General features: G+C 35.6%; 2 protein-coding genes across 13 annotated transcripts in view; one reads left to right on the forward strand and one right to left on the reverse strand.

Annotated features, from left to right (window-relative positions):
• Positions 1-11,904, forward strand: part of LOC119641408 (low-density lipoprotein receptor-related protein 1B) — a 140,595-nt gene extending 128,691 nt beyond the window's left edge. The window contains exons 19-28 of one of the 2 annotated variants that reach the window (XM_038040046.1): positions 8-4,809; positions 4,870-5,256; positions 5,366-6,179; positions 6,237-6,801; positions 6,867-7,434; positions 7,493-7,761; positions 7,822-8,143; positions 9,510-9,668; positions 10,078-10,204; positions 10,267-11,904. In XM_038040046.1, the coding sequence (XP_037895974.1) occupies positions 8-4,809; positions 4,870-5,256; positions 5,366-6,179; positions 6,237-6,801; positions 6,867-7,434; positions 7,493-7,761; positions 7,822-8,143; positions 9,510-9,668; positions 10,078-10,204; positions 10,267-10,419 (8,166 nt within the window). In that variant the 3' untranslated portion in view covers positions 10,420-11,904. The remainder of the gene's footprint in view (positions 1-7; positions 4,810-4,869; positions 5,257-5,365; positions 6,180-6,236; positions 6,802-6,866; positions 7,435-7,492; positions 7,762-7,821; positions 8,144-9,509; positions 9,669-10,077; positions 10,205-10,266) is intronic. The other variant, XM_038040047.1, reaches the window with a different exon arrangement.
• A 6,432-nt stretch (positions 11,905-18,336) lies between these two features.
• The window catches only part of LOC119641395 (mitogen-activated protein kinase kinase kinase kinase 5), a 133,213-nt gene continuing 130,622 nt past the window's right edge, over positions 18,337-20,927 (reverse strand). For 8 of the 11 annotated variants that reach the window (XM_038040024.1, XM_038040023.1, XM_038040026.1 and 5 more), the window contains 4 exons: positions 20,022-20,822; positions 19,731-19,952; positions 18,589-18,715; positions 18,337-18,502 (listed from right to left, as the gene is read on the reverse strand). In XM_038040024.1, the coding sequence (XP_037895952.1) occupies positions 18,403-18,502; positions 18,589-18,715; positions 19,731-19,952; positions 20,022-20,822 (1,250 nt within the window). In that variant the 3' untranslated portion in view covers positions 18,337-18,402. The remainder of the gene's footprint in view (positions 18,503-18,588; positions 18,716-19,730; positions 19,953-20,021; positions 20,823-20,927) is intronic. The other 3 variants (XM_038040035.1, XM_038040034.1, XM_038040028.1) reach the window with 1 other exon arrangement.

Here is a 20,927-nt window from a genome sequence, read left to right on the forward strand (position 1 = left end):
AAAACAGGCTTTGGGTCCCATTTCGCGAATTTCTTTGGCTTCGTTCATCGACTATCATGCTGCTCGAGACTACCTTTATTGGGGTGATAACGAACGCGGTACAATATCGCGCATTAAACGTGATGGCACCGGTCGCGAAGATATTATTAAGTCGTTAGATTGGATGGATAATCGTCAATTGGATTGGTTGGGTGGGTTGGCGGTCGATTGGGTAGCCGAAAATATATATATCAGCGATCTTAAGCGAAACATTATTGAGGTGGCCCGTTTAGACGGTTCGCAACGTTACGTGGTTATATCAAACGTGATTAAGCCTACGGCTTTAGCAGTAGATCCCGTTCAAGGTTTACTATTCTACGTAGCCGAGGGAATTATCGGACGTACCGGCCTGGATGGTAGCCAGCCGTTAGTTTTAGTAAACCATCAGAAACTTATCAACAATCTGGTTTTGGATATTGATAGCACCAGAGTTTACTGGTGTGAAAATGCCAAGAATTCTTCTTCACAGCCAGCTATTATGAAAGTAGATTATGATGGGAACCTTAAGGCGGCTTTATTGAATCACAGTTTAGAACATCCTGTAGCAGTGGCCAAATTAGATGATTATCTGTATTGGGCGGATAATAGCCATAATAAGGGTAGCATCAAAGTGGCTAATTTTAATGATTTAAACGATTCCAAAGAGCTAAAACGTTTGGAAGGCTACGCTCTGAAGGATATGAAAATATTTTCGAAACGTTTGCAGAAGGGCGTCAATTTTTGCTCAGAAAATAATGGGGGCTGCCAAGAGCTATGTTTATATAACGGCACTTCAGCAATATGCGCTTGCACGCATTCCCGAGTGGCTAGTGACGGCCTTTCTTGTGAGCCTTACGATAGTTTTTTGTTGTTCTCTTATCGAAGCACTATTGAAAGCGTTCACTTGACGGATCACACAAATAAGAATGGACCTGTCAAATCAATACATAATACCACCTACATGATGAACGTTATCGCTCTCTCTTATGATTACGAGAGAAGTCTGCTTTTCTACTCGGATGTAGTTCTTAGCACAATTAATGCAGTTTACTTCAATGGGAGCCAAAATCGTGTTCTAATTAGTCATCAAGGCCGTGTTGAAGGTTTAGCTTTCGACGCTGTCAACAATATGCTTTTCTGGACGTCGAATAACGATGCTTCAATTTGTAGTTTAAATTTACACGAAATTACCGATGGCGCTGACAATAACACCCAACTTGTAAGTCGTATACGTGTTCTAAATTCGAAAGACAAGCCGCGAGGCATTGCAGTAGAGCCTTGCTTGGGCATGATATATTGGACTAACTGGAATGAGGATTTGCCGTCCATACAAAGAGCTTTTGTAACTGGATTTGGTTTAGAGTCGGTTATACGTTCCGAAATTAAAATGCCCAACGCTATCACTTTAGATCTGGAGGAACAAAAGTTATATTGGGCAGATGCGCGATTGGACAAAATCGAAAGAGCCAATTATGACGGTACTCATCGTGTGGTGTTAGCTCATTCTACACCTAAACATCCCTTTGCTATAGCCGTTTCTGGAGATTTATTATTTTGGTCTGATTGGGTCTTGGGGGCTCTAGTGAGAGCTAATAAATACACCGGGGCAGACGTTGTATTTCTCCGTGATCGAATTGATCGTCCCATGGGTGTGGTAGCTGTACAAAATACTACCGTCAATTGCGATGCCAACCAATGCAAGATTTTAAATGGGGGCTGCGAAGATGTTTGCATACTCAGTAAAAATGGTACCGCCAGTTGTCAATGCACACGAGGTATACTAGCAACCGATGGCAAACGTTGCATACAGCCATTAAATACAAATTGCAAGAAGGATCAATTCCTTTGTCGTTCCGGTGAATGTATACCTTTAGATTTAACCTGTGACAGTATTCCTCATTGTTTAGATTCATCCGATGAAATGCGCAGTTATTGCATCATACGCGCCTGCCCTAAAGAATTCTTTATGTGCAACAATCATCGATGTATACCACAACAGCAGACTTGTGATGGAGTACATCAATGTGGTGATGGTTCAGACGAATCGGAATTAGTATGCAAATGTGACCCCGAAAAATTCAGATGCGGTAGTGGAGAGTGTATAGCTCATCAGTTTGTCTGCGATCATGTGCGAGACTGTAAAGATTTTAGTGATGAGAAAAATTGCCCGCCCTCCGAATGCCCCAATGGAAATGCGCTTTATGAACACTGTGCTAATTCTACTTACTGTTTCATGCCTGCCTGGCGTTGTGACGGAGAAGAAGATTGCCCCGATGGTACGGACGAACAAGATTGTGATCATGTCACAAAGGTAGCTTGCGGATCCGGACAGTTTCAATGCTCTAACGGTCATTGCATTAATGAAAAGTGGCGCTGCGACGGTGAAAATGATTGCAAGGATTCGCAAACGGATGAAGCCCTTAGTTCTGATGAGGTTGGTTGTCGTTTACAATGTAAGCCAAACGAATTCCGCTGCGATAACACTTGCATACCGAGTCAGTGGCAGTGTGACAACAAGCCTGATTGTGAAGATGGCTCAGATGAGGGAGCCCAATGTCAGAATCGGGTTTGCCAATCTCATTTATTTAAATGCAAATCATCTGGGCGCTGCATACCCCAAAAATGGGTGTGCGATGGGGAACGCGACTGTCCTGGCCAAGAGGCTGAAGATGAAGCTGAGCACTGCGCCGTTGCTTCAGTTCCTCACATAAGTAATTGCGCTGCGCCCTCTTTCCTTTGCTCAAACGGCGTATGTTTAAATAGTCGTTTAGTGTGTGACGGTGACAATGATTGCCCCAATGGCGAAGATGAATATGAGGATTGTATATCTTATGACACTAAGACGCTAGTTTGTTCGCCTTTTTCTGAGTTTCAGTGTCAAAACCTAGAATGTATTCCAAAAAATTTGACCTGCAATTCGCATCGAGATTGCTTAGATGGTTCTGATGAATCAGTTGAGCTTTGTGGTACTTTGCCTTTGACTTGTCTTCAAGGTCATCAATGTAAAAACAAAGCTTGTATATCCAAAGAATTTTTGTGCGATGGACGTAATGACTGCGGTGACTTTAGCGATGAATCACTATGTAACATCAACGAGTGCTTAACGCCTGACATTTGCGAACATATGTGTGTAGATAAGAAAATCGGTTATGAATGCCAGTGCCGAGACGGTTACAAATTACATGCGTCCAATCATCACTTATGTGATGATGTAGATGAATGCGCAACTGTTCACAATTGCACTCAAATGTGTGTTAATACTTACGGCTCGTATAAATGTCTATGCTCACAGGGTTACCAACTCAAAGATGATCAGCACACCTGCAAAGCCGTTAGCAATGAAACAGTTAAATTGATATTCTCAAATCGCTATTATATACGTCAGGTTGATATGCGTGGTAATGGTTCGATATTAATACATCAGCTATCGAACGCTGTTGCTTTAGATTTTGATTGGGACTCCAAATGTTTATTTTGGTCCGACGTCACAACGACTGTAGGCATGATTAAAAGACATTGTCAAACGGAAAATAAAACCACTACGTTGCATCAAGCTATGCTCAAGAATCCTGATGGCTTGGCAGTAGATTGGGTTGCCAAGAATTTGTATTGGTGTGATAAAGGATTGGACACGATTGAAGTGTCGCAATTAGACGGCAAATATCGTCGTGTATTAATCAATGAAAATCTTCGAGAACCTCGGGCTGTTGCCTTAGACCCTTATCATCGCTTTCTGTATTGGTCCGATTGGGGTGATAGTCCTCATATAGGCAAAGCGGGTATGGATGGTTCCAATGCTCGCATGATTATACGGGAGAATCTAGGTTGGCCTAATGCTCTAACAATATCATTTGAGAGTAATCAATTATTTTGGGGCGACGCCAGAGAAGACACAATTTCTGTGTCCGACTTAGATGGCAAAAATATAAGACTACTAATGGCTCGCAAATTAAATCCACATTTAAATTTGCATCACATATTTGCTATAGCCGTATGGGAGGATAAGATCTATTGGTCTGACTGGGAAATGAAATCAATTGAATACTGCAACCGATTTACGGGACAGAACTGTTCTACTCTCATAACAACCATACATAGGCCCATGGATTTAAGAATTTACCATCCGTACCGGCAACAGCAACCTTTGGTACCAGCTGGCAATCCCTGTATTCACGCCAACTGTTCGACCTTGTGCTTGCTAGCTCCTGAGGAACCATACTACAAATGCGCTTGTCCGAACAACTTTGTGTTGGATGAGGATGGCCAATCGTGTCATGCGAATTGTACAGCTGCGCATTTCCAATGTTCTCAAACTTACAAATGCATACCATTTTATTGGAAATGCGATACACAGGATGATTGCGGTGACGGTAGTGATGAACCCGAAAGCTGCCCGCCTTTCCATTGTGAACCTGGTCAGTATCAATGCGTAAATAAAAAGTGCATACATCCGTCAGCTATATGTGATGGAATCGATCAATGCGGTGACAAATCAGACGAACAAAACTGTGATAAATTTACCTGTTTTGAGAATCACATGAAATGTGAGGCCACTTCGACTACTTCGGCATTTTGTATAGACAACGTTAAGAAATGCGACGGTGTGCGTGACTGTCCCAATAGAGAAGATGAAACGGGATGTACACCTTTAAATTGCAAACCAGATCAATTTCAATGCGGTAATAATCGTTGCATACCGTACGTATGGGTTTGTGATAATGATAATGATTGCGCAGACAAATCCGATGAAATGAATTGTGAGCAGATGACTTGTGAATCGACAGATTTTCGGTTAGTTCTTCAAAATCTTTGAAAACTTGTGTAAAAATGCTTATTATTGTATGTTAACAGATGCAATTCTGGCCGGTGTATACCTATGGCTTGGCGCTGCGATGGCGAAGATGATTGCCCCAGTGGCGAAGATGAGCCTCCTACTTGTCATTCCTCTAAGGAGAATTGTGATCCCACGTACTTCAAATGCAACAACTCAAAATGCATTCCCGGCCGTTGGCGATGCGATTATGAAAACGACTGTGGTGACGGCAGCGACGAATTGAACTGCCAAATGCGAAATTGTTCGGAAAGTGAATTTAGATGCGGTACAGGGAAGTGTATCAAACATGATCATCGCTGTGATGGTGAGATACATTGTGATGATAGTAGCGATGAAATCAATTGCAATATCACTTGTAAAGTAAATCAATTTAAATGCGCTGCTTTCAATACGTGCATCAACAAGTAAGTAGATATGTAGATTCGCTTGATCCAAATCCGTAATGCGGGTTTTGGAAGTGCATAGAACCCTCAGCCCTTATGCTGTTCATAATTTTTTTGGTTACTTTTTCAGACAATACCAATGTGATGGCGATGATGATTGCCCTGACGGCTCGGATGAGGTACAGTGTACTTGTCCTTTTGATCATTTCACTTGTGCAAATGGGAAATGCATAATGTCCAGATGGAAATGTGATGGTTGGGATGATTGCACTGATGGCAGTGACGAAAGTTTGGCCACATGCGCGCATGTGCATTGTCATGCTAACGCTTTCAAATGTTCCAACCTTAAGTGCATAAGGAAATCTGCTCTCTGCGATGGTGTGAGTGATTGTGATAACGACGAAGATGAGTCGGATAAGGTATGTGCTGCTTTGCCCAAATGCCGTCATGATCAATTTCAGTGTGAAAATGAAGACTGTATATCGAAAAACTTTCGTTGTGATGGTCAATACAATTGCATTGACGGCTCGGACGAGATGAATTGTCAGCCACCTGTTTGCGGCTTTGGTACTTGCTCGCAAATTTGTATAGAAAAAAAGGCTGGCCATTTTAACTGTAAATGTACTGAAGGATATCATAAGGGATCACAAAAAAATGCGACTTGTTTAGCTTCGGGGCCCGATCAAGTCTTGCTTTTGGCCTCCGAGCAAGAATTTCGGTTTATTTTGCCAGCTAAGCAAGAGGGTACTACGGTGGTAGGCTTCTTTCAAACTGACAGCTTAAAGATTGATGTTTTCGATATATTAATAAGAGCCAAGGATACACTATTGTTTTGGATAGATTCTCACCATGGAAAAGTACATACTATGAAAATAGCCACCCCACAGCCGGAAGTTGTAACAGTAAGAATACGTCGCGACCTTAAGGAGTTAACTGCATTTAATGTGAGAAAAAATTACGAAAAAATTGTAATCAGATATACGAACAAAATTGTTTTTTAGATACCCGATCTAGATGATCCCAAGTCATTAGCTATTGAGTGGATTACCCAAATGGTTTATGTGATCGATTCGAAGCATAATAAAATTTTGGTAACAGATATAGATGGAAAAAAATATAGCACCTTGGTTTCGACAGGTTTAAATCCCACGGACATAGTCGTAGAGCCCGAATCGAGGGTCATGATATGGTCGACATTGGAAAATGGCATTTTAATGGCTTCGTTGGACGGCAGTAATAAAAAGAGCTTGGTAGAAAGAGATGTTGGCTGGCCAATTAGCTTATCTATAGATTATCCTACCGGGCGTTTATACTGGGCTGATTACCGCAAGGGTACCATTGAAACATGTCGTCTGAATGGCAAAGAACGTAATGTTGTTAGGAGATTCTCAAATAAGGAAAAGCCACAGAAGATTGACGTATTTGAAGATTATCTGTATATAAAGCTATATGATCAGAGCATAATAAAAATGAACAAATTTGGCAACGATAATGGTACCTATTTGTTGAAAGGTTACAGATCGTCGGATATTGGAATTTTACACCCTTTGAAACAAAATCGCAACAGTGAGTTTCAAATGATATACACATGTACTTGTTGATTGTTAATGTTTTCTTCATATGGTTCCCAGTAACAAATCCTTGCTCGAAGGAACCCTGCAAAACAAAACGTGCTCTTTGCATTTTGTCCTCCGAGAGTTCGTTTGGTTATAGTTGCAAATGTCCTAACGATTTAGTCGATGTTGAGAGTGAATGCAAAGACCCGACGGAGATACCTAATTATTGCCCTTTACCTTGTAACCTAGGAACTTGTAAGATTGTGGACAAGGTACCGAAATGTGTATGCCAACCGCAGTTCGAAGGAGAATTTTGTGAACATTATCGTTGCTCGGGTTATTGCCTAAATTATGGTTTATGTGTAATTGCTCCACAAATACCCGGATCTTCAGAACCCCCTCCTTTAAAATGCAGCTGCACGCCTGGATGGTCGGGACCACGTTGTGAGACCTCTGTACCGGAATGTCAGAGTAGATGCCATAATGGTGGTTCTTGTCTGATAACTGAAGAAGGTATGAAATGTACCTGCCCATCTATGTATTTTGGAGAACAATGTGAACATTGCATTAATCTAACTTGCGCCAACGGTGGCATTTGCCGCGAGACCCTGACCGGTGCTACGCAATGTGAATGTCCAGATGGGTATGATAATTCGAACACTACCTTCCTCTTAAATTGTTCTGATCCTTGAAAAATTTAGATACACTGGCAAACGCTGTGAAGTGAATGTCTGTTCAGACTTCTGCAAGAATGGCGGCTCGTGCAGTATTGGCTCTAAAGGTGGTCCTTTATGTCAATGTTCACCCGGTTTCTATGGCGAACAATGTGAGTCCGATTCTTGTGCCAATTATTGCCTCAATGGTGGGCTCTGCGCCGATCGCGGTCAAAAACTGATTTGCACTTGTTCGGAACGCTTTGTAGGAGAGCGTTGTGAAACTGATCTATGTAAGACTTCCAGTCCGCCACAATGTAAGTACATCGTTATAATGGATATTTATTGAATTCTTGTGACGAGTGTTTTTCCGCCAGTTTGTGATGCTACAGAAATTCCGTCCCGAAATCCCTGCGTTGGAATAGTGTGTCAAAATAGTGGCATTTGTCACATCATAAAAGGTGTGGCCATGTGTAATTGTACAGATCAATGGAATGGCGAATTCTGCGAAAGACCTTTCGCGGATGATAATCCATGTATACGTTACTGCCGCAATAATGGTGTTTGTCACTTGGACGCCTACACTGTGCCTCACTGTTCTTGTGTAGGCGAATGGGAGGGTGACGCTTGTGACAAACCACCGGAATGTATTAGCGAATGTGGTGTTTGTCGTACGGGCAGTTCAATCAACGAATGTATGTAAGTATAAATATGGGGAAATAATGAATGAATATTGTTATATTTTATTCTCATCCTTGAAACGTAAACTCCTTAAAAGAACTTGTCCAAAGAATATTGTATATCTCGTTACTTTAGGTCAAAAAAATGACAACTAAGGCAATCAGATAAGAGATTAGTCATCAGGTTTCACTTTCTGCACCCTACACCACTTCTTATGCAGACTACGTTAAGTTTGTGCGGATATACGTAATACTCAGAAAACCTTTTCTTATATCGATCGCTTTATATTTTGAAAAGGCTTAAACTCATCTGTCCATCTGATGTCTTCCCATGCAATTTTGTATTCAACCCACATGTCCCGATTTTAAAATGTTGTGACAAATGGGTTGGATTATATGAAAAAATTTCCAAAGCTTAAAATTTTTCGACAAAAATCGCCGAGAAGTAGTATTTTGGATTTTTAAAAAAATTTGTGAAAAATTTGGATCCAGTCGGTCATTTTTCGAACCCTCTCCCATATAATCCGCAATAAGACTAATTTTTAATATTGTACGATGAAAACTGCTCTATAAAAATAGTTTGGACCATTTGGGTGTATTTTTTGCAACCTATCCCATATCAAAGTTCTTACAAGAAATTTAGGGACAAAAAAAGTCAAAAACAAGTGAAATATCTATAGTGGGACATGGCGCACAATCACTAAATACGCTACACCACTTCACTTAATATTCATATGACATATTCCAAAATGCAGGCGGACCGACGGACAGCCAAGTTCCGATTGATTCAGGATTCAGATTCTATTGGTATCATAAAATGTCGTTTTATCTAAAGTCCTTCTGAGTGTTGCATCCATCTGTACGAACTTAATAGACCCTTGTACCACAAATTATGGAACTTATAATATTAGATCTTTGAGAAGAAAATTAATATTACTACATTTCACGGGACCGCCTTCCTCACAACGCCGTTAATTGAGAGTATGTCTTTACATGGAAATTAACGCATAATTTTTGATATTTTACTATGAAAATTAGTGAACTGTGACCATATTAAGGGGAATATTGCAGAACATATAAGATTTTTCCCTTTTCTCGCTTCGCGATGATAAATCGAACTTATCCATAACTTGTGTATGTATAACTCCATGGGTTGTACGCTAACATTTAAGAGGCAGAACGCTTATGGTAAGACGCAGTTCATGCTTTGTTGTAAGGGGGGAGACGACAAAGGGAGTGGCCATAGTTATATCAGGATCTGCGTAAAAACGAGTAAAAACATTATAATCGCACATTTGCGGCCATTAAATACCCCACGCAAAAGACTTTAATAGCTTTTAATGTAAAACTTTTTTTGTTATAAACTTGATTTTTTTTATTTCCAGCTGCAATGATGACAGAATAGTACCATGTTTGGCTGATAGCGCTGATGCTTTAAGTAGTGAACGACAACATTCAGCTAATGTTTTATCTATTTTGGCCGCAGTGCTGGCGTTAGCTATTTTGCTGATAGCACTACTCGGTGGTGGCGTGTACCTGATAAAGTAAGTGAAATTGTTGTTGTTGTTGTTACTTAGTGCAACGTTTTTCTTGGACTATAAAAATTTAGTATATTGTTTCGTATGAGGAATACACATAGGCGATCCAATAAGGTATACTTTTAATTAAAAACTATTTCTGAATTGCTTTAGTCGATGAAATTTTCCAAATGATGGAACCTCGTAACAGTCGTAAATGATTTCAGTGTACAAACCACAGTCACGTTTTTGATATATTTTCATATTTGGAAGCGTATGCTTCTAAATTTTGTACAAATATTATTCAAGGTTTGAAATAGATCCACGCTGATATAATATGTACCCACAAATTTTTTGCTCCTAAAACTTTTATCAATAAATTAATAATATTCATTAAGAATATGTGATGGATGATTAATGAATGAATTTAATGCAGGAAACATCGAATTTCGCAGCCATTTTCACATGCTCGCTTAACCGATAATGTTGAGATTATGTTAACCAATCCCATGTACAGAGGAGATGCTGATGACACGCCCGCATTTGTTCACGAAGATGATAAAGTAAGTAATGGTGAAGAAACTAGAGATTAGGCGTGTAAAATGACTGAAGTTCTTCCCTAAAGGGCAACTTTGCTAATCCCGTTTATGAGTCTATGTATGCTGATGCCATTGTTGAGCCACCTATACCGGAGAACGTTTTAAGCACGGCACCAGATGAACGTAAAGGTCTTCTACAGCATTCACACGATGATAATCACACACCTGATATTCTTTGATGATTAACTATGCATGAAATTTGCTAAAAATCAATTTTTAAGCCATAATTAGTCATTTAATTATAGTCCTAAAACATCACACACCTATTGTAAACAGTAACAATCACAACAGCAACAACAAGAAAATCAAAGCAATTGTCACTGACATCACAGCACAAAATTATACTTGAATTCTAAGAAGAAGAAGAAGAAGAAGATACACGTATAAGAACATATTTGTTGAGATAGAACAATCCACACACAATTTAAGCATCTTCCTTCGCAATAATAATCCTAAAAAGAGAATTTTTTTTTGTACTTTTTGAAAACACGAAGAAAATGAAAATAATGATAACAACAATAAGAACAAGGACTGATAGTATAGTTATTTCTTTGAACAAACAGGAACAAAACGAAAACATGATGAAATTATTTTTATTTGTTTCATATTTTTTATTGCTTTCAATTTATAATGGAGTTAAGTTTAAAGAAAAAAAAAAAATTTTTTTTTTTTTACATTTTTTTATATTACAACTTCCATCTGCAATATATTAGACAATTATTGTTATTATGCTTAACATGTTCAGAAGTGGCCTGTTACAGTGGAATCCTTTTATATATATGGACTTGTTTATTAGCTGTTAGCCAGTTATTTTGGTGCATCAATTAACACAGAGTGGTTCTTATAGTCAAAGTGAACTGAATAATTTACGTGGATTACCTCTTATAAAGTAAAGTGTACGTCAATAGTTACCCATTTTATCCTTCTTTCATTTAATATATGTATTGATATATCCTTTTTATTACGAAACACATACTTAACATTTTCACTTTTCTTCCTCTTTCGCACAGAAAACATTTGTGCCATTTATAAGTCATGTATCGTGTAAGACCGATGAAGAGAGCGAGCTTTAATATAAGTTATTTCGTTGAAAGCAAACCATCCATGTCTAAATCTAAAGATTTTTCCCCTTCTCTCTAAAAAATATTAATCTAAAGGAGAAATAGTTGTTGAATGCAGAGGAAACTTATCATCGTAGGCTTAAAAACATTCAGTCAAGTTATTCTCCGAAGTCCAAAGTTCGAAGTTATGCAATTACATAACAAGCATTCAATTCATTCAGCAATTTAGCAACGAGACTGTGTATCCATGACAAGGTCATAACCCTTTCTCGTGTTTTTCTCCCTATTTAAGCTTGGGAATCTGCCCTAACTATGAACTTTGATTTCCCTTCAATTTCCAAATTTCAATAAATTGCAACATATTAAGCGTGCACAACAACAATTTTAAAACATTCTCAAAAATTGCAGCACGGCGGCACGTATATTGTGTCACCGCCGCAAAAGACTTTTTTGAGGGAACAGAACATATTGTCCTGATGAAATGGAGTCAATCATCTAACGAACAACAGTAGTCCTTGGCTGTCTTCCCTTAAAATTGGTTCAAAATTAACGTGTAGTCTTAAGATCTGTTTAGGGAACATTGCGCAAGATAATTTATGTCTGTCCCTCGTCATATTGTGTTTAGAATTTCTTTCATTAAACGAAATATTTTTTTTTTTTCATATGGAGGTTGTTAATTATTCGGTTGTTTAGCCGAAGTCGGAGCTATTAGTCGCGCATTTGCTATTTTCAATTTAACAAATTTTTTATATATATATATATATGTATATGTATTTTTAATATTTTAACATAACGATGGCAATGTAAAGTAAGGCAGCTTTTTTTTTATCAACGAACGTTTTTCTCTATTTTGTTTTAGTTTTATTTATTATATATAGTTATGTAAATTAAAAAGAACAAAATTGTACAATATATATAATACTCTCTATCTTCTTCTATCCATGTATGTATATGTATGTACGTGTATTGTAGCATATCTTGTAATCTTTTTTTCTAATTGTAAGTAAATTTATTAATAGTTTAAGAGAACAAAAAGTGAAGCAAAAAACAAAAAAAATAATAATAAACAAAAAATTTCAAATAAAAAAAGGAACGAAAAGAAACTTTAAATGTGGGTTGATTCTTACTGTGATGACGAGCATATAAAAATTTAATCGACTCGTAAACTGCTTTTTGCGTGTTCTTCAAAACTACGAGTCTTTCCTTCCCTATACTATCGCTTAAGTTTTGCAATATTCAAGCCAGGGCCACTAAATGCGTCGACGACTTCGACGAGAAAGACATTCTTTTGGGCTTCTGCTTAATCTTTGGATACCATGCACTTAGACAATCTTATTCGTTGTTGGTTATTTAGCTTTCGCCTGAGAAATAGACACAAATTTTTTAATAATTATTTATGAAATTGTGAAATTTCGAAATCCATTTTTTTTTTTTTTTTTTTTTTTTTGACAGCAAGAATTCTCTAACTCGCGAATATGAAAAATTGACTTCAGAATATATGCTGCAAAGCTGTTGCGATGGATATCAAAAATTGAAAGGACACCTTGAGATCAAAGAAGCTAATGATATCCTATTGAGGCTTACTTGTTTTGAAATATTAACTTCTAAAATGTTAGTAATATTTTTTTAGTAAACTCTACTAATTTTATGCATTCTTCTTTCTTCCTTTTGAAATTTTTCCATTTAATCAGCCTAAACCTACAAGTCTCTGCTAGTTATTCACTTAAAACTTTCGAGTCCCACAATTATGCCTTATCACCGTTAAAACCGTTGAAATTATATACTGGACATTTGATTCAAATATCTCATTGGTTTTATTTGCACATCACTTAAGATTTATATAACCAATGTAGAAATTTGCAAATAGATAAATTTTTTCACATCGTTTTAATCATTTACTATATCGTTGGTTTTATACTCTACACACTCCACTTGTGGCACAGAGTATATTAAGCACGTACACGCAGAAGCGTTTCATTTCTTTATTATATCTATCAATTCAGAAACTGATTCTGAACCGATCTAAACCTGTCAGTCCGTTATATCTTCATTTCAATTAGCGTTTAAGCAAAGGTAGGAATTTTTGAGATATTTTGATGAAATTTGATACACTGATGTATTTTGATCCAAGAACGAACCCGTATCGGTTCACTTTTTCGATCACTCCCCGCAAAACACCCTGTTTTCGAAAGTTGTTATATGGAAACAAATGAAAATTTTGAATATTTCTTGACGAAGTATTTCGGCATTTATATTGATGTGAAAACTTTTGGACCGTGTCGGACAATATTTCGAATCCCTTCTCATATGACGAGAAGTCGAAGTTTGTGTGGCAAAAAGTCTAAATTTCAATGCTTTACTATGAAAATCAGGTCGTAATATCTGTACCAAATTTAGACCATCTCGACCCATTCTTTGGGCCGTACCCTATGTAAGTATTGTCACGAAAATTTTTGTTTTGTAGGGTAGAAAAGACTAAATTTTAATATTTTACGAGGAGAACTAAACCATAAAAACAATTCGATATACAAATTAACTCTACAAACTTTGGACCACGTACGCCTACTTTTACACCCTGCCCTATATGAAGGTTTTCACGAACGTTTTTGTTTTTTAGTGCACAGAAATCTGGGCTTTATCACATTGTGATGAAAATTGGCTCATAATAGCTGTTTGACATAAGAATTAACTAATCTGAATGTTGGACAAGTCCCTTAATATTTGAACCTTTTGGAAATTACCATTCTTACGGAAAATAAGCTTTCATTCGGAAAGAGGTGTAATTTTTAGTATACAGTCTCATAATATTAAGTTCATATAAAAACAGGTGTAATTTTTGTGTTCTATGGAAAAATTAAGAATTGTGGTGTAGGGTATTTAATAGTCGGCCTAACCCGACTATTATGTTTTCACTTGCTATGCAGTTGCTTCATTCTTTTATTTGTTCTATCGATTTGTTGTTAATTTGAAAAAGTCTGGAGACAAGATTTTACTAAACGGAATGGAGGCGTGGAATATAAACGTTAGTGAAATCCAAGTGACTAAAGAACCTTTTAGAGAACGTTTTAAAATGATAACACTCTTATAGATTTATTTTATTTTTTTTTTCTGTTGTATTTATTTTAACTTATTTGTAAAGTTAATAGAATTTATTAAACATTTTTTAACTTATTTTCTATTTTTATTTATTTTTTTAAATTGTTTTTGAGTGGTTTTATTTTCTCTTTTTTAAACTGCTTTTATTTTATTCTGTCATTTTAATATTTTTTGTTAATTGCTTCTAATTTTAGGTAAATTTATTTTTTATTATTTAAAATTTTTGTGTTTCACATACATTCTCATTAGTTGTCTCAGTTACTTTTTATTACTTACAAACTTACTTATAATTCTAAACGTTTTGCGTTTACATAATTACGTTTCTATGATGTATGTATGTATGTATGTGTGTGTGTGTGTGTGTATGTGTATATATGTGTGTTTATATAGTTGTTCAAGTTCACTTTCGTTATTTGTGATTTAAATACAATTGCTTCCCTTAAAACCGTTTTATTTCAGAATTCTTACTGAAAAGATTTCTACTAAATTTTATTGATTTTTTTATTCCTTTTGTTTTTGATTTGATCTTTTCCTTTTCACGTGAGTGCTGAGAATATTTGTTATAAATGTTAATGTGCAATTAATCTTTAAAGAGGCTGCAGGCAGTTTTCATGATGTTTTTAACAACTTTTTTTGATCATCATTTATATTGTCGTTAGAAAATTGAAAATTATTTTCCTTTTATTAATTATAAAAACAATAATAATAACAATTTTGAAGCTTACCGTTGCATCGATCGATACATTATAAATGCAAAATATTTCGTTAAGTGTGCGGGAATTAATTAGAGAATCGTAACCATTTTTGCTGATTTTAAGAAATTCGCTCGCAAGACATAATACTTACTGAAAGCAAGATATACATTCTTGTCTACTTTTTCACTGACGCACTAAACGGTACTTAAAATCGGTTTTGCGTTCGTCTTATGTATACTAGAAAGGTGGCTGTGAGTGTGTGTGGCTGATGCGTATTCTTGTACATAGTCCATGACCATCTACTAATTGGTAAGGGGTAGATGGGAAGTTTCGGCTAATATTTTTTGAACCACGGATTTACGCACAAATTTAGTTAGATCAAGACACAAATCTTACATCTACGCTGATCATGGTTGTATAACGCACGCCTGGCAAGTGGTATAAATCAAGGCACGTTTCTGTTACAAATCCATGTTTTCGAGAAGGCGTGCAATTAGAATTAATAAAACTTTTTTGGGAGGCTAATAATGACCCAAACTGAAAGAAATATTTTTGGTTATATTTAGAAGAAAAAAAAGCAAACATAATGAATACAATCGTCAAAAAATTAGTTTGCTCTTATGTACTGTGTTATTAGCGTCGCGAATGAATCAAGGCTATTTGAAACCGGATGTAGATGTAGAAAAAGAATATTTCGTTTACGGAGTTGCAACTAAACAGAAAATGGACCTCTTTGCCACACGCCTAGTATACATGTACTCCACAGTTTTATTAAAAAAGACATATATTTGGCTCTAAACGAATATGTTATTTTAGTACTCTAAGAATAGGATACTAATCAAATTTAATAATCATTATCTGTGAACCGATTCAGCAAAGTTTTTAAATTTAATCTAATGGGAATAAAAGGAAAACATTTGATGCTTCAGACAAAGTTTACTGCTTTAGCTGACATACAATGTAATCGGTAAAACATAACTGACGGTGGATGGTGACTCTCACGGTATCTTATGAAACTAAAAGGAGTTTAAGCAATAAGTAAAGCTCATCAAATATGAATGTGCGAGAGACTGTCTACAAAAATGAAATATATACTTTTACATTAGTTTCATAATTTATTAACTCGTATTTGTTTTTTTTTTTTTTTAATTTTTTCTCTAAGAAAATATCTCTTTTGTATATTTTTAAAGAAAAAAAAAAAGTATTATGAGCAAACATTATCATTCTTCTTAAATAAATCTCATTTTTGTTTTAGATTAATAAAAATTCTTAATGTAAAAGGTAATTAATTTAAAAAAATACGTCTTTTTCAAAAAATTGAAAAAAAAAAGAATACTTTTTAATTGCTATGGAAGGTAAAGGAAGAAATTGGGCAAACAGACATTTGCATTAATTTTTTCGTTAGAAAACTTTAAATCAATTTGAAATACTATAGAAGACAAACAACAAAGGTTATAAAGAAAATAAAAGTAATAATAGCATTTCAATATTAATACTAGACAAATGTATAAAGTAATGTTGTCGTAACGAGAATTATTACTTTTAATATTTCATAAAAGTTCTTAACAGGTAAGTGTTGTTGTTTCCAGCTGCACACAATTTCAAAATAATGCTCTAATTATTAAATGAAATTCAAAAAATTACATAAAATTATTCGTAGACAAAGGCAACTCTAAGACTAAAATTCGCATGTACAAAGTTAAGCAAATAATATCGCAAGCGATTTTTCTCCTTTTTATATCAACTTAGCTCTTATAAGCTTGTCAAAAATCCCATTCTCATTGTATACTTTGTCTCATAAAATTTATCGCATGCAATAAATGTAAAATACATGAAATCAAAATATAAAATGCTTAAGCAATTGTGTCCCATGTGTTATATTGTAGGTCGAAATTTAAATTTGACATCATAAAAAGCAAAGTATTATTGCGAGGAAAAATAATTATATGCTCTCAGAAACCTATCTAACCTAACGTTCGGTTATCGTAAAAGAAAGGGAATTTTTTTAATTGTGCAAACCGTTAGAGCTATTAAATATGATAAATATTTGCAACAAAATTGCGGATCAACATATACATATAAGTTGGTATAAATTTTATAAATTTTTCTTTCATTTCTCTAGCTTTTCATAAATCTTTCCGACTATGCGTGAAGAACATTTGTAACAAGTTAAAGACTGCTAGCAATCGACATAAGCGCATGTCGATACAAAAATTACATGCTATACGAAGTCTTCCAAGACTGTCTTCAGATGTTACAACAAATAATTATTAGGCCTTTGCCTCTTGGTACAAAACTAATTAAACAAAACGAATTCTTATCAATTCTCTATTGTACACCGAAAGTTTTCCATTCCATGTTTAGGCCTTCTTTTAACAATTTCCGGCGTATTTTTTTGCCTAAAGAAAAGGAAAAAAAAAACAAATCTTGGACATTTCGTCTCAATAATAAATAATAATAAAAAGAAAAACGAGTCGTATCATATATTAGAAAAAAAAAAAAGAAAAAAAATATGGGAAAAATATTTCTAATCCTACTAACTATATATACAGTTTTAGAATCTTTTCGAACAACAACTTTAAAACTGTTTGTGTACCCTTACGCAATATATTACGCTCGTCGTTGTCGTCTTCACATCTCTATGTAAGTAAAAATTAAAGTTAATACCTTTAAAAAAATTATTATTGCGTACAAAATAAACTATTTATCGCTCTAGTAATCATATATAAAATACATAATAAGAATAATTTTTGATACAAATGTATATGTATACGTATATAATAAACAGTTAATCTATCCATAAGCTATAGAGACATTACAAAATTTTTAACATAATTGTTAAAAAGCTAGTCTTAAAAAGTGACTTTTGAACAAAATTGCTTACATTTGATATAGTAACAAAACAAAATATATATATATATATATATATATATGTACTCGTAAAGATTTCAAAATAATATTTTGGGAATTTTTTTTGTTTTTTGTTGTTGTTTTGTTTTTTTATAAAGAATACAAAATAAATACAAAACGTATGACGTATTTGTAAGGATAGAGTACGCAGTTGTGTTATAAATGTTTCAAAACCGATTATATAATAAAAATAAGTTTTTAAAAAATATTTTCTTTCCTTGAATTTAATACTAATTTAGTATAATTTTTATGTGTTTCTTTTAGATTTAAGGTTTTGCTTTTCTAATTTGTCTTGTTTTTTCTAATTTGTCGAAATGTTTGTTTTGTTTGTTTGGTTTTTTTTTTTTTTTTTTTTTTTTAATTACAGTTTTATTCATATAAAGTTTAGTAAATGGTTTCTTTAATAACTAGCTTCATGGCCAGCTAATATATAAAGATCGTGACCTTCTTCGCTACCTAACGAACCAGTGCGCAACAATTGACTTTCCAAAGCTACAACTCTGCAATTAGAAATAGATTAAAATCTTGTAATTTGTGTGTGTGCGCGTGTCAGTGTTTTTTTTTTTAAACATCTACTGGAACTTACTTATCACTACCCAGCAAACGATATGTACGGCTCATATCTTTGATTTCTTGTGTTATTTCACCGTTACGTAACGACTTGCCTTGCATGCCGTTCTTATGGAATGCCAGCACGCTATCGGGTAAACAGACTACGAGAAATAATAAGAAAAATCTATTACATTCTTATTAATCAGAAGGTCTAGATTTAATAAATGCATATACAAATTTTGTTCATGTATTTTGTCCGAATTTAATCTTTAGATTCGTGCAGATATGACATTTTGTCGTATAAGCACATATTTACGTTTAGTATACATATATATAGTAGGCATGTTCAAAAAAGAAGGTAAATTTTGTTTTTCTGGAAAGATATGTGTTATAGTTAGTCATCCCCCTTGTAGATAAAATAGATTTGTGCCAGTGGTTTCGCCAGCCCTCGAAATTCTCTGATTATGGGCTTTTTGATATGGTCTTAAACTCTATCAGCGATGCGATCTTCTGGGAAAAGAAAAAAGTCGTGGTGGTGAGAAGGGGGGGGGGGGGGGGGGGCGAATGTTTCGGTACAAAGAATGCGGTTACGAACAGAAAATAATGCATTATCGTTCCATGCATTTGATGCCCAAAAAATCCGAAAAATTGCATGGCATGAGCTAAGCGACACGCAGACAATCTCACCAACTTTTTTTTAGTAATGGTCCAATGATTCTCCATAACAATTTTTTCCATTGCTTCGTTAGGGCGTCACTAATATCTCCCCGGGCTTCTGTGAAGAGCTTATACCACTTATAAACTCTTTTTTCTTTTTGCTCTAGGTACACTCGTTAAATGTCCCAGTCAGCAGCACTTGATTTTATTTTTCACATAAAATTTAATAAAGATTCTTCGATCCATCCACAAGACATCTAGCCTAACCTTTATATTTGTCAAAAACAAACTCAAAATGCGAAACGATTGACAATGTCAACATATGTTGGAGGAGGTGGGGGCATATGTATCAACATAAATTAATGTACATAGCCCACGAAATTCGCAAAGTCATCTTTTTTTTTGAACACAACTTGTATATATGTATATGTATGTTAAAGTAATTGCAGTATTTAGGAGCAACAAATTTTTACCAGCATTTTAAAAGATTGTATTGTAGTTTTGTAAGTTAGTTCTTACCTATACTATCTACATTAAAATCGAAATTCAATTGTGAGATCATTTTCTTATGTTGCTTTGGATTTCCCTGTAGTGTTACCACTTGTATCACATTACCGTAACACACCAAAATTGCATCCTTTTCCACTTGATGAACTTTAACCACCTTGAGTAGATCACGGCGTGGAACCATAGTGGCCATCGCATCATATTCCAAATCCTCAGAATGAAACCAACTGGCGCCTACAAAATTGTAAAAGAAAATATAACGGGTAAGTATAATCGTTCCAAAATCTAATTTGCAATCAATACCACTATTCATGTTAATTAGTTCCAGCTTGAGACAGCCATTCAGAGCTTTACGAACACCGGTACACACTATCGGATATTCCAATTCGGGTGTGATAATCATTTCAAAGACTGGCGTATGACCATTTTGTACACAACCGTGGCCGCCGCCCAATATGCTGGTTGTCGGCCATTCACACTGCTTAAGCAGCATGAATTTATTTAAAGGATCATACCATTGCATTAGGAATATACCATTCGGTGTGGCACCACATAAATACTTATAACCATTGTACGGATTACGCGTAACACAACATTGGGTACAACCTTTGGTGTCCGGTACCTTAGTGGTGAGAGCGAATTTCCGTGGCACCAGTCTTTCGGGAATTTTGTTCATGTGTACTGAAAAACGATGCGTCTGTTTCGAATGCAAAGCCACTAAATCGTGACGATATAGCTGACACGATTTGCCTGATAGGCTCATAAGTACGTCCTTTATGACATACAGCCAAGTGGTACGACGGGGAAATAATTGATCTATGGCAGCATCGTGTAATTCGTTCATATTCAAATTGAAAATACCCTCTTCTGCACCGATCAAAAGATGTTGATCTCGCGTTTCCGGATGAATCCATGAAGCCGTGCAATGTATTCGTAGGGGACAACCATTGAATATTTTCGAAAAGCAAGCACCCATATGAACTTTGGGGGTAGGGGGCAGGCCATTAGAAATGGGACGAGGCGGTGTATGACGTCGTCTATGAGAACGTTTAGGAGGCACAGGCGGTGTATTGTTCAATAGGTCCGGTTGAGCTTCTTTATCAACTAATATCGAAAGGATAATAAGAAGAGAAAGTATGAAAAACTAAAACACCAACAACAAGCCTAACGGGACAGCATGCTCCCGTTCCGATTTGATAATAAGAATAA

Source organism: Glossina fuscipes, unplaced genomic scaffold (genome assembly GCF_014805625.2).
Source record: "Glossina fuscipes isolate IAEA_lab_2018 unplaced genomic scaffold, Yale_Gfus_2 148, whole genome shotgun sequence".
NCBI lineage: Eukaryota > Metazoa > Arthropoda > Insecta > Diptera > Glossinidae > Glossina > Glossina fuscipes.